The 12,849-nt window shown below is 42.3% G+C and overlaps 1 protein-coding gene across 5 annotated transcripts in view; it reads right to left on the minus strand.

Annotated features, from left to right (window-relative positions):
- The window catches only part of LOC134342690 (protein NDRG3-like), a 142,180-nt gene that overhangs the window by 94,672 nt on the left and 34,659 nt on the right, over positions 1-12,849 (minus strand). For all 5 annotated transcript variants that reach the window (XM_063041116.1, XM_063041117.1, XM_063041120.1 and 2 more), the window contains exon 2: positions 4,512-4,580. In XM_063041116.1, coding sequence (XP_062897186.1) covers positions 4,512-4,580 — 69 coding nt within the window. The remainder of the gene's footprint in view (positions 1-4,511; positions 4,581-12,849) is intronic.

The following is a 12,849-nucleotide window of genomic DNA, read 5'->3' on the forward strand; positions in this document are numbered from 1 at the left end:
TGCACACCACTGTTGTAACGCATAGTTGTTTGAGTTACCGTCGCCCTCCTGTCAGTGTGAACCAGTCTGGCCATTCTCCTCTGACCTCTCTCATGAAACAAGGCATTTCCCCCTCACAAAACTCCCGTTCACTGCATGTTTCTTTTTATTTTTCAAATCCTTCTTTGTAAACTCTGGAGACTGCTGTGCATGAAAATCCCAGCAGATCAGCAGTTTCTCAGACCTCAAACCATCCTGTCTGGCACCAACAATCATTTCACAGTCAAAGTCACGTACATCACATTTCTTCCCCATTCTGATGCTTGATGTGATCAACAACTGAACCCTTTGACCATGTCTGCATGATTTTATGTATTGAGTTGCTGCCACATGATTGTCTGAATAGATATCTTCATTAACGAGCAGGTGTATCCAATACATCTAGATTTGGCAATGGAGAAGATGGCGGCGCGACACAGCGCGCGCGGCCACTCCGGAATGATATCATATTTGTTAAGTAGGTACCGTGCACAATGCTGATTAGATGGAGACAGACGCGAGAAACACGGAGGAACACCTGGAGAAACTTCTGAAATGCCCACTTCGCTGCCGGTGCTACTGTGCGATCGAGAATCTCCGGAGGGGAAGGCCCCAAATCCTCGGCTTTGCCTGTTGCTTGGCGGCCGGGGCCGGGGCCGGGGTCGAAGCGCCCGGCAGAGATGGTGCTCGGTGCTCGGAGTTGGAGGCTCGAAGTTTTCGGACAGACTCAAGAGTCGGCTGTAGTCGGGTGCTTTCAGGGTGCCGCATTGGCAAGTTTGTGGCGCTGAAGGTTCATGGCAGGGAGAGTTTTTCTTCCTTCTACCGTCTGTGTGAGATGATGCGACTTTCGAGAGACTTTGAGACTTTTTTTAAACCATGCCCATGATCTATTCTTTATCAAATTACGGTATTATTTGACACTGTTGTAACTATATGTAATAATTATGTGGTTTTTGTCAGTTTTTCAGTCTTGGTTTGTCTTGTGTTTCTGTGATATCACACCGGAGGAACATTGTATCATTTCTTAATGCATGTATCACTAAATGACAATAAAAGAGGACTGCATGTCCTCATAATCTAATCTAATAATCTAAAGTGACTACTAAGTGTAGTTTTTTTTAAAAAGTACTAGAACCCAAATTTAAAGTACACAAGTGGATCAATCTTGATTATTGGGATTGCGAATACTGCAACAGAATTCATCCCTGGACCACTGAGGTGTTGTTTCTGGAAGTGTTTAGATTTTATTCCCGATTTTTGGCTCTTATTTTAGTTGGTCTTCTTGAGGAAAGTTTTAGTCTATGATTTGCAGTGCCATAGAACAACAAAAATAAATGCCTAACACTCCTTTCTTCCACGTTCCTTAGACTATTTATCCTCCCAGGCTTCGGTGACCAGGTTGCTTCACCGCCAGGCATGCACGTACTCAAAGTCCCTGCATAGTGACATTTAGATTTGTGACTCAGCAGTCACATCCAAAATATTCCACTGATCAGGCTTCAACCTCCAACTCAATGGCCAACCTGCGTTGACACATATTCCAGAAACTGAAATCTCCATTCCATTAATGAAATAGGGGGAAAAAAATATTGTAAACAACTGAATTTTATTTCCCAAAAATCACTTAATTTTGTCCCAATAATCACCAGTAGCATTGGCTCAGGGTTCCAAGGGAATCAGATTAGCAGGTTCTAGCACTCAAGGACGCAAGTTTATTCTATCTTTCAAATTATGAAATGTGAAAGTACTTTGTTCAAGATAACCATCTTGGAAAAATAACAATTTTCAGTTGTATAGTTTCTTTCCTGACCTCTGTGTTTGGCAGTGTAGAAGAAAGTGCAGTTAATCTGTAGGTAGGAAGATTATGACAACTGAGGAACAGATATTGGCCAGAACATTGCCGATAATATCAGTGGTTTGCTTCAAGTGAGAACCAAAGATGTTTTGAATCCATCTGAGGGAGTGTGGAGTGTGGAGTGTGGTTTAAATACTTCATACTTGTGAGTGCTCCTTTGAGGTCTCCACCGCCAAGATCTCGCCACTAGGACAGCAGCTGTTTATCTGTGCTGTGCGCCCTAATGTATTCAGAATATTACTTATGGCAATATTTTGTTCCATGTGCTGTGTATGATACACGTTTGGTGGGCGCACTGTGGCCTGAAGGAACATTTTTTCATTGGGTTGTATACATGTATAGGCTGAAGACAATAAACTTGATGTGGCCCGGTTCACCAGGGAAAGCGATAATAGTGCATAGAAGGTTAAGGAGAACCAGCATATTGTCCAAGAATTGACAGACTCAGCGCTTTCCTACATTGCTACGTTCATTTTCCAGCCACATTCATTGAACAGAGATTTAGAATGGAAAACTTCCATGGCCCATTATCCTCCTGACTTGCTGAGTTCCTCCAGTCCCCTGTTTGTGTTATCCTCTGTGCGAGCTCAGCTAACCTAGTTCCCTTGACAGCTGCATATCGCAACAATTTGTTTTCATTTAAAAATGAGTATGATCAAGTAATCTTCCCGTCAGTCAAGCCGTGTAACTCCTTTGTTATGAGGCCCTCTGTTGGTCAGGGTCAACCATGGATGTTGCGTCCCAGATGACTCTGTGATACGCAAGCCAAGGTGGTACGATATGGAGAGCAAGCTGCTGCTCACGTGCCAGCTCATCCGCTCCACGCAGCTGATGAATCCAAACAAATGGCAGAGACCGATACAGTTTGGCACCAGCAGCATTGAAGGAGTTACCAGTCAGCATTGAACTCAACGTAGGACTGGCTTAGAATGTCCAGCTCCAGAATTTTCCCTTGGAAGTTTATCCCAAAGCCTTCCCCATGAGTGAATGTAGCTGCAAGGCAGCAGACATTTGAGATCAGAGTTTTCCCTCTCCTAAATGAGCTGCCAACCACAACTAAAGAGCCCCACCTGCCTGAAGCCTCTTCTGTCAGGAGAAATGGTTCCACCGGGCTTAGTGACTAAGCCATATGTGAAGGCGAGGAGCTGGACTTGGTTGTCAGAGGCTATCTGAGACACACACCTCTGGGAGCATTTAATAGGTGGTGGGAGCTTATCCCCACTACCACCCCCGGCTATAACAATCTTAAAGAACATTCATTGTTATTAGTGTTTGACATTGACGATGCACAATTTGCATGTGATTATTTTACACTTCCTGCATTTCTGGCATTAGGAAAAAATGCTTAGATTGAGAGAGATTGCTGTAGTTTCTTTCATGAGTTCAGCCTCTCCTGCTCTGGAAAATGACAATATTATGAATAACTTGACATTGCTACCACATGTATGCTCAGAACCCAATCTAACACACTGGCTGACTTCGTTGTTGATTGAAAGATTGCAGATTAGCTTTATTTGTCACCTGTACATCGAAACAGTGAAATACGTCGCCTGTATCGATGACCAACACAGTCTGAGGACCTCCTAGCGGCAAGCCGCAAGTGTCACCAAGCTTCAAGTGCCAACAAAGCACACCCACAACTTTAAAAAAACTAACCCGCATGTGTTTTGGAATGTGGGAGAAAACCTGAGTATCAGGAGTTGCCAACCCTTTTTTATGCCACGGATCCTTATTATTAACCAAGGGTCTGGGCCCTAGAGGAAGCCCACACGGTTAAAGGGTGAACATACAAACTCCTTACAGACAGCGGGGGAAATTGAACTGTAATCTTCTGATAGATGACACTGTAAAGCCTTACGCTAACCGCTAGACTATTGTGTCACCCTGAGCCTGAGTATTTCCAGCATGGTTTTTATTTTAACCAACTCAGCACTGACCACATTTGACCAGTATGACTTAACCTAACTTTACACGCTATAAGCACTGACAAGCCAGCGGTGGTGTAGAGGCATCAGTACTGGACTTTGAGGCGAATGGTCCCGGGTTTGAATCCGGCCGGTTCTTTGCACACTTTCCATCTGTGCTGGGTTGAGCGTCGAGCTGGCAACTCATTTGAAAGAACGGACAAAGCAAAGGAAACGGCAAGGTTGCCGCCCAATGTACCACAAGACGCGGAGGAGAACAAACAAGCATTGATCGGAATGCTTACCAATGTGGCATGGTGCATTTAAGATAATTGCTCGTTGAGAAGCTTAGCAATACTAATCATCTCAGTACAAGCTGCAGTATCAAATATATGAGAAAATTTCTCTATCTAAAAATCATCATGCTGGACCTGCATCACATGGGTGCTCCTGGTGAGACTGGAATTATTTAACTTCATTGCCTAGGTGTAATACATTGAACACTTTGCAAAGCTATGAAGGCTCAAAACGCAGATATGGATGCAGTTGGACCAAGAACAGAATCCTTTCCTTCCAGGATTCAACCGAACAGTAATCTGATTTAATAAAACCCACTGCTTTTTAAAATTCTGGCCTTAATCGAAAATAATCCTGAAGCTTCTACAATTAACCCAACCTCTTCGCTGGTTCATCAGTTCAGTAATATGAAAGAGTCAAACAGATAATCTCCTTACCCCATCTGTCAGAAGTGGCTTAATTTCGGTCAACTGGACGTCTTGGAGTTCCTCCATCACAACCAAGTTCTAAAAAAGCACAAAACAAAAGCACATTTAGCACATAGTCCTGATACCTGATGATTATACAGTACTGTGGAAAAGTCTTAGGGACATATATATAGTATACAGCTAGGTTGCCCTAGACTTTTGTACAGTACTGTAGTAATTTTACGTATTGCACTATGCTGCTCTCTCAAAAAAAACAAGTTTTATGACATGTGAGTGATGATAAACCTGATTCTGATATGGGTCTCGATTACGGACTGAGAGTGGGAAGGGGGCAGGGAGAGAGGAATCATGGTTGGGTTAGGAGGAAGAGAGAGGGAAGCACCAGAGAGACATTCTACAATGATCATTAAACCAATTGATTGGAATCAAATAACCTTGTCTGGTGTCTCAAGGCTGTCTGAGTCACCCCCGCCATCGGCACTCCTTCATTGCCACCCCTGTGGCGCTCCACCCTTGCCATTCCCAACATCGTTTGCTCCCGCCAGACTTACAAAGGTGCTCTCCGCCCCACGTGGAGACACAGCTCTGTACAAAAGTCTGAGGCATTCTAGATATATACACGTGCCTAAGACTTTTGCACAGTACTGTACATATTATGCAGATGACAGAAGTCGCAGTCAGCTCCACCAAAGGACTTGAATTTTTACTGAGTAACTGTCCTGTCCTTCATTAGAATTGTTTATAATATATCAGCCATTTTAACCCTAAAATCAGAAACAAATTAGTCACTAATAGCCAAAAAGGAGGAGGGAGGAGAAGATGGCGACGTGATGCAGCGCGCGCGGCCGTTCTGAATGATATTGCATGTGTTAACTAGGATGCCGTGCACAATCCTGATTTGATGGAGACAGCTGTGAGAAGCACTGAGGAACACCCGGAGAAACTTCTGAAATGCCCGCTTTGCGCCGCTGCTACTGTGCGATCGAGAATCTCCGGAAGGGAAGGCCCCAAATCCTCGGCTTTGCCTATTGCCGGGGCCAGGGTCAAAGCACTCGGCAGAGATGGTGCTCGGTGTTCAGTGTTGGAGAGCTGGTTGGAGGCTGGGAGTTTTCGGACGGATTCGGAGTCGGACTGTGGTCGGATGCTTCCAGGATGCTGCATTGGCAAGTTTGCGGCGCTGGAGGTTCACCGTCTGCGTGAGATGATGGGACTTTCAAGAGATTTTGAGACTTTTTACCGTGCCCATGGTCTGTTCTTTATCAAATTACGGTATTGCTTTGCACTGTTGTAACTATATGTTATAATTATGGGGTTTTGCCAGTTTTTCAGTCGGTTTGTCATGTGTTTCTGCGATATCACTCTGGAGGAACATTATATCATTTCTTAATGCATGCATTACTAAATGACAATAGAAGAGGACTGCATATCTTCATAATCTAAAAATAAAACAAAAAAAGACTGACCTCACACTGCAGACAAAATTTTTGAATCAACACTTGAAGTGAGCAGATATGAGACAAGAGAACTGCATCCATTCTTTAACTGATTCAGTTATGAGTGGATTTACCAGGAAATAGTCACTCAACATCAAACATTATTGTTCCTTGAATAAGTCTTCAGCATCCATTAAAGAAGCTAATTTTGTCAGATTCTGTGATGCATTTAACATCGCTATCATTACATCTGTGGATGTGGCTGGATCCTTGCCAGGAATCAGTCAGTAATATGGTGGAATCACCAAGCTCAATGCAAAACCGAGCACACCTACATGAAACGCCGTCGCAGGAAAGCAGAATCCATCATCAGGGACCCCCACCACCCAGGCCTTGCTCTCTTCTCGCTGCTGCCATCAGGAAGTAGGTACAAGAGCCTCAGGATTCACAACACCAGGTTCGGGAACAGTTACTACCCCTCAACCATCAGGCTCCTGGGGGCGTCACGTGATGACGTGGGATTGAGACGTGTAAATCCAGCTCTCCAGGGAGAAAATTAGCAAAGTACCGTTTAAACAAAACAAAGTTAATAAATACTTTCCGAAAACTATTTATAACTTTGCAAGACTACTTTACGATATGCCTCCTAAACGGCAACAGAAGAAGTCTGTTGTTGCGAAGCCGCCGTGTGATGGGAAGAAGAAAGGGCCTACTGCAGCGATGGAGCCTCGGACTCAGGTTAGATCTCTTTTGGAGGAGATGCGTTCTATCTCCGCCGTAGAACAGGGAGCAATGGCAGCGGTAGCGGTCTCTCGGAAGAAGGTGCCGGAAATGCGCATGCGCAAAGAAGAGCGCATGTGCAAATCGATACAACTCAAACTACAAGAACCGACAGCCACTGCAACTGAAAGTGACTCAGAGTCAGAATCGGATACCGCAGAGAATACAGATTTGAAGAGGAGGAAGAAGTGGAAGAGATTGGAACTAAAGGAGATGATGGAGACATAAGAGAGGCTTTATTGCAGTTAACGGCTGAAGTAAGAAAAGTAAGAGCAGAGCTTAGAGACATGAAGATGTGCTATAATAAAGCTATGAAAAGACAGGATAAAATGGATAAGAAGCTTCAGGAGATGGAAAGAAAAATGGAGCATATTAATGATAGAGTGGAAAAAACAGAAAATGATATGCTTGTCTGGAACACGGAAAGAAATCGACTCTTGGAGAAAGTGGACATGTTGGAAAATTTTAGTAGACGTAATAATATTAAAATTGTTGGTCTTAAAGAAGGTATGGAGGGAGGAAATCCAATAAAATTTTATCAAAGATGGATCCCGGAAGTTTTGCAAATGAAAGAAGAGGACCGATTAATTGAAATTGAGCGGGCACATAGAGCTCTAAGACCAAAACCACAAGATGACCAATATCCACGAGCAATTTTAATAAAATTCTTAAGATTTCAAGGCAAGGAAAGGATTCTACAGGCAGCTGCCCAAGCTGCCAAGAATAGAAAAGGGCCATTGATGATACAAGGGAACAAAATTTTTTTCTACCCTGACATAAGTTATAAACTTTTGAAGAGAAGGAAGAAATTTAATCCAGTGAAAAAAATCCTATGAGATCACGGTTATCATTTTATATTGCGTTACCCTGCAACCTTGAAGATTTTTTTGACTGGTGGAGAAAAAAGATTTTTTGATGATTACCGGAAAGCGGAGCAGTTTGTGCGAGACTCTCTGAATATTCACCAGGTACAAGAACAAAACCAGGGGAGTGAGATGGATTGAAGAAGAAGACTGGGTCAAAGAATGGACTTGTTGGATTTTTGAAGGCGGATGAATATATAAATATATTACTAATTATATGAGGGAGGGGAAGTAAGGTTAAAATTTGAGGAATACTAGTTGGGAATAGTAACATTAATTTTTTTTTATATATATATAATTTTTTTTGTTACGGGGGAGCTGGAAGAAGCACTGATCAATTGCTACGCTAATCATGTGTGCAAGCGTGGCTTTAGCTACGACCTGCAAAATGGAGGGGGGTAGCATTGTGTATCCTTTCATTCACAACATTAGTGGGGGGGTATTTTGTTTTTTCTTTTTTATACATCTCATCTATCTTTTTTTTCTTTTTGCCTGGATGATTGGGGGGGGGGGGAAAAACGCATAGCAACATGGTGAAGTTCAAAGAGATTCCCCAAGGAACTATGAGAGTTGAGAAGCTAAGTAATGTTTTAGATTGGAGTAACTTTGTTAAAAATAATGACTAATTTATTGATTTTTTTGAGTTTTAATGTTAATGGGCTTAATGGACCAGTGAAAAGAAAAAGAATCTTAACACATATTAAGAAAATAAAGATAGATTCAGCCTTTTTACAGGAAACGCATTTAACAGAAACAGAACATTAGAAATTAAAGAGAGATTGGGTGGGTAGTGTTGTTGTAGCGGGGAGTAGCAATTTTTAAGTCAAAACAAGAATGGGAAACAGATCTGAATATTAATATTGATGAAACAAATTGGTCAAGACTGTGCCTTGACAGTATGACAAATACAATAAATGTTCGACTTAGATTAGTATAATATAACTTTTTACACCAATTATATATTACACCACAAAAAATAAATAGATTAAATTCAAACCTATCTGATAAATGCTTTCGGTGTAATCAAGAAATTGGTACTTTTTTACATATTACTTGATCTTGTTTTAAAATTCAACCCTTTTGGATAAATTTAAGAGTTTTATTGGGACAAATTACTGGAACTCAACTTCCACATAACCCTGTATTATTTCTACTAGGTGATATTGAGGGGATAAAGCCAAAATTTAAATGGAATAAGTATCAGAAAGAATTTATAAAAATTGCATTGGCAGTAGCTAAGAAGACTATAGTTGTTACTTGGAAATCTGATCCATATTTAAGTATGAATCGTTGGAACAATGAAATGGCTAGTTCTATTCCACTCCAAAAAATTACTTATAATTTAAGAGATAAATATGGAACATTTTTGAATATCTGGCGCCCTTATTTACAAAAGATAGGATGGCATATTTAATTGCTCCGATAAAGATCTTGGTCCCTTGGGGAAACTAACGAATAAGTATATTAAATTTATTTTGAATCCCATGGAGCATGTGGAAACCTTCCAATACCCAGGCGGTTCCTTTTTTTTTTCTTTCTTTTCTTTTTAGGTAGGACTATATACGGGGGGGGGGAGGGTTAAGGGGAGTGGGGAGGGTAGATTTTACTTTCTATGTATTCATTTTGAAAATTTAATAAAAATTAGATTAAAAAACCCATCAGGCTCCTGAGCCAAAGGGGATAGCTTTACTCCATTTGTCCCATCACTGAAATGTTCCCACAACCAATGCACTCACTTTCAAGGACCCTTCACCTCACGTTCCCAATATTTATTGCTTATTTATTTATTATCTGTTGATTTGTTTTTTGTATTTACACAGTTAGTTGTCTTCTGCACTCTGGTTGAATGTCCAGGTTGGGTAGACTTTCATTGATTCTGTTATTCTATACATTATGTTGTATATGGTGACATACTAGTACTTTGATAATAAAATTTACTTTGAACTATGAAACTTGCTTTATGACTTTGCTGAGGCAACAGTTCCCAAAATTACAGTGATCACTCAAAACGCTTATGGAGGGGCTTATGATATAATGAGCTCTAAGCACACAAGAGGAGACTTGAACTATGCTTGGCCAACAGCCAAGGCTGCAGTTAAGGTGGAAAAGGGTGCTGTACAGATCATCTTCAAAGAAAAAGGAAGTGAGCAAAAAACAGAGGAAGAACACGTGGAAGCTTTTGTTGCAATCCAAATGTCCCAAGACAATTCATGAGGCTCTTCTTTGGTCAGGATTGACCATGAATGTTGGGTCCCAGCTGTCTACATGATTCACAAGCCAGGGCAGCACAATACCTGGAGCAAGCTGTTACCCAGGCAGCAGGCTCCCCCTCTCCACGCAGCTGATGACTGATACAGTTTGGCACCAGTGCTATTGCAGGAGTTGCCAGTCAGCATTGAACCCAACGTGGGACTCAGTACCAGGTTCCAGATTTTTCCCCTTGGGGTTTACTCCCAAAGCCTTCCCCATGAGTGGGTATGCCAGCAAGGCAGCAGACGTTTGAGATCAGAGTCTTCCTTCTCTTAGATGAGCTGTCAACCACGGCTGATGAGCCCCATCCGCCCGAAGCGACTGGTTTTAAGGCGCCAGTAGCCCACCTTTGCCCCATCAGTAGAAACTGATCCACTGGGCTTAGTAGCTAAGCCACATATGAAAGCCAGGAGCTGGAATTGGTTCTCAGAGGCCCTTTGAGACGCACACCACTGAGAGCATTTAATAGGTAGTGGGAGCTTATCCCCACTATAACAACGGTAAGGAACCAAGGCACTTCACAGTGTTTAGAACCTAAGACATGGAAGTCTGTGGACCCAACTAGAACAAGACAAGGTGAACATGAACACAGTGTTCAGAAGGTCCTCTTCCTGTGCTGTATGACTACAACCCTCCAGGACAAATAAACATGACATCACACCACATGCAGAAGGATTAGAGTAGATGAGTGAAACCTGTTTAGAGGGAGGTTGTAAACATGAAGTGATGGGAAAGAGGCAGAGTATGATTCAGGAAGAGATACATCCTCTTTGAAAAGGGAAAGAGTCAGGATTTCACCCTGAAAACAACACACACACTGAACCAATACTCAGACAACAGAGCAGGTGTTATCAAACCATCTGATGTAGGAACTCAGCGGGTCAAGCAGCAACTGTGGGAGGAAAGGAAAGGTCAAAGCTTTAGGTTGAAACCCTGCATCGGTACAGGAAGATAGATTTTCATCTCCAGAACAGAGATTATGAAGAGCAGCTGAAAATTAAGACCATGCAGATGCTGGAACTGCAAAATGAAACTAAAAAGAGAGCAAAAATAGTGAGGTAGCCTTCATTGTCCATTCAGAAATCTGATGGCGGAGGGGAAGTAGCTGTTCCTAAAACGCTGAGTGCATCTTCACTCCTGTGCCTCCTTCCTGATGGTAAAAGGGGGCACGTCCTGATGATGGGGGTCCTCAATAATGGACTCTGCTTTCTTGAGGCATCATCTTTTGAAGACGTCGTCGATGCTGGGGAGGCTGGTGCCCGTGATGGAGCTGGCTGAGCTTACAAACCTCTGCAGCTTTTTCCAATTCCTGTGTACTGGCACCACCACACCTCACCCCCCTTCCTTACCAGACAGCAATGCAAACTGTCAGAAGGCTGAACTTTCCAGTGCTGTACTGAAACTGTTATTCTGTTACTGGAAGTGCTATTGCTGGAGGTGCTGTCTTTTACAGAAGCTGTTAAACCAAAGGCCAGCGTGGTGATTCATGTGGATGCAGTAGATGTTACTGCCCCTCATCAGGCTAAACCAGGTGTTCTTGCCAATATTTATCCTTAAGAACAGTGCTGTCTGCTTCGTTCCGCTATTTGTGAGAGCTACTGTGCAAATTAGCTGCAGTGTTCCCTACCCTTCTGCAAAACCTCCATATGGATGGACTTAACTCAGGTTGTTCCCCCCGCCTATCGGGCAGAGGATAGTGTAGTGTAGTGGTCAACACAGCGTTTTACAGTACCAGCAACCTAGGTTCAATTTCCACCATTGTCTGTAAGGAGTTTGTATGTTCTCCCCGTGACCATGTGGGTTTTCTCCCACAGTCCAAAAACACTAGTTGGTAGGATAATTGGTCATTGTAAATTGCCCTGTGATTAGGCGAGGGTTAAATCGGGGGATTGCTTCAGTGGCACGGCTTGAAGAGCCGGAAGGGCCTATTCCGCTCTGAATCTCAATCAATCAACAAATAAACAAACGAAAGCCTGAAACACATACCACCAGGCCTCCATCCCGCTGTTATCAGACTCTCAAATGGACCTCTTGTACAATAAGACAGACTCTTGACCTCTCAATCTACCTCGTTATGGTCCTGAACTTTATTGTTTACCTGCATTGCTCTTTCTCTGTAGCTGTTACACTTTATTCTGCATTGTCGCTGCTTCATCTTACTCTGCCTCAATGCACTGTGTAATGATTTGATCTGTATGAACTGTATGCAAGACTAACTTTTCACTTCATCTTGCCACAAGTGACTGAAGACTCACATAATATTCACGGTCCATGAACAATACCTCACTATTTTTGCTCTCTTCTTGCACTAATTGAATTTCTAAAAATATATTTCTTATTGTAATTTATAGTATTTTCAAATTCTTTATTGTGACTTATAGTAATTCTTATATATTGCACATACAAATTTCATGGCATATGTCAGTGAACCTGATTCTGCTTACGTCTGTCCTTAAACATCTGGAGTGAGCATTGAAGCCATAACCTTTTTACCTTTAACCACAGAGACAGGTAATGGGGAAAAAAATAAGGCAAAATCTTGACTGGAGAATGGGTGTAAGAATGGTGACCAAAGTTAGTATAAAGCACACTGAAATGGGACAGCACAGGCCCAGAGCCATCAGGAAGGAGGTACAGGAGCCTGAAGGCACACATCCAGTGATTCAGGAACAGCTTTTTCCTCTCTGCCATCAGATTTCTGAATGGACATTGAAGTCATGAACACTACCTCACTACTTTTTTAGCAATACTCATTTAGAATAAAAAATATACACACACATATATACACACACACATATATATATATATATATCAGACACAGACACACACAGACACACACACACACACGGAAGATTACAAATGTCACTCCGCTATTTAAGAAGGGGTCAAGGAAGCAAAAAGGAAATTATAGACCTGTTAGCTTGACATCAGTGGTTGGGAAGTTGTTGGGAGTCGACTGTCAAGGATAAGGTTACGGAGTACCTGGAGGCATATGACAAGATAGGCAGAACTCAGCATGGT

The sequence above is a fragment of the Mobula hypostoma genome, chromosome 2 (genome assembly GCF_963921235.1).
Source record: "Mobula hypostoma chromosome 2, sMobHyp1.1, whole genome shotgun sequence".
NCBI lineage: Eukaryota > Metazoa > Chordata > Chondrichthyes > Myliobatiformes > Myliobatidae > Mobula > Mobula hypostoma.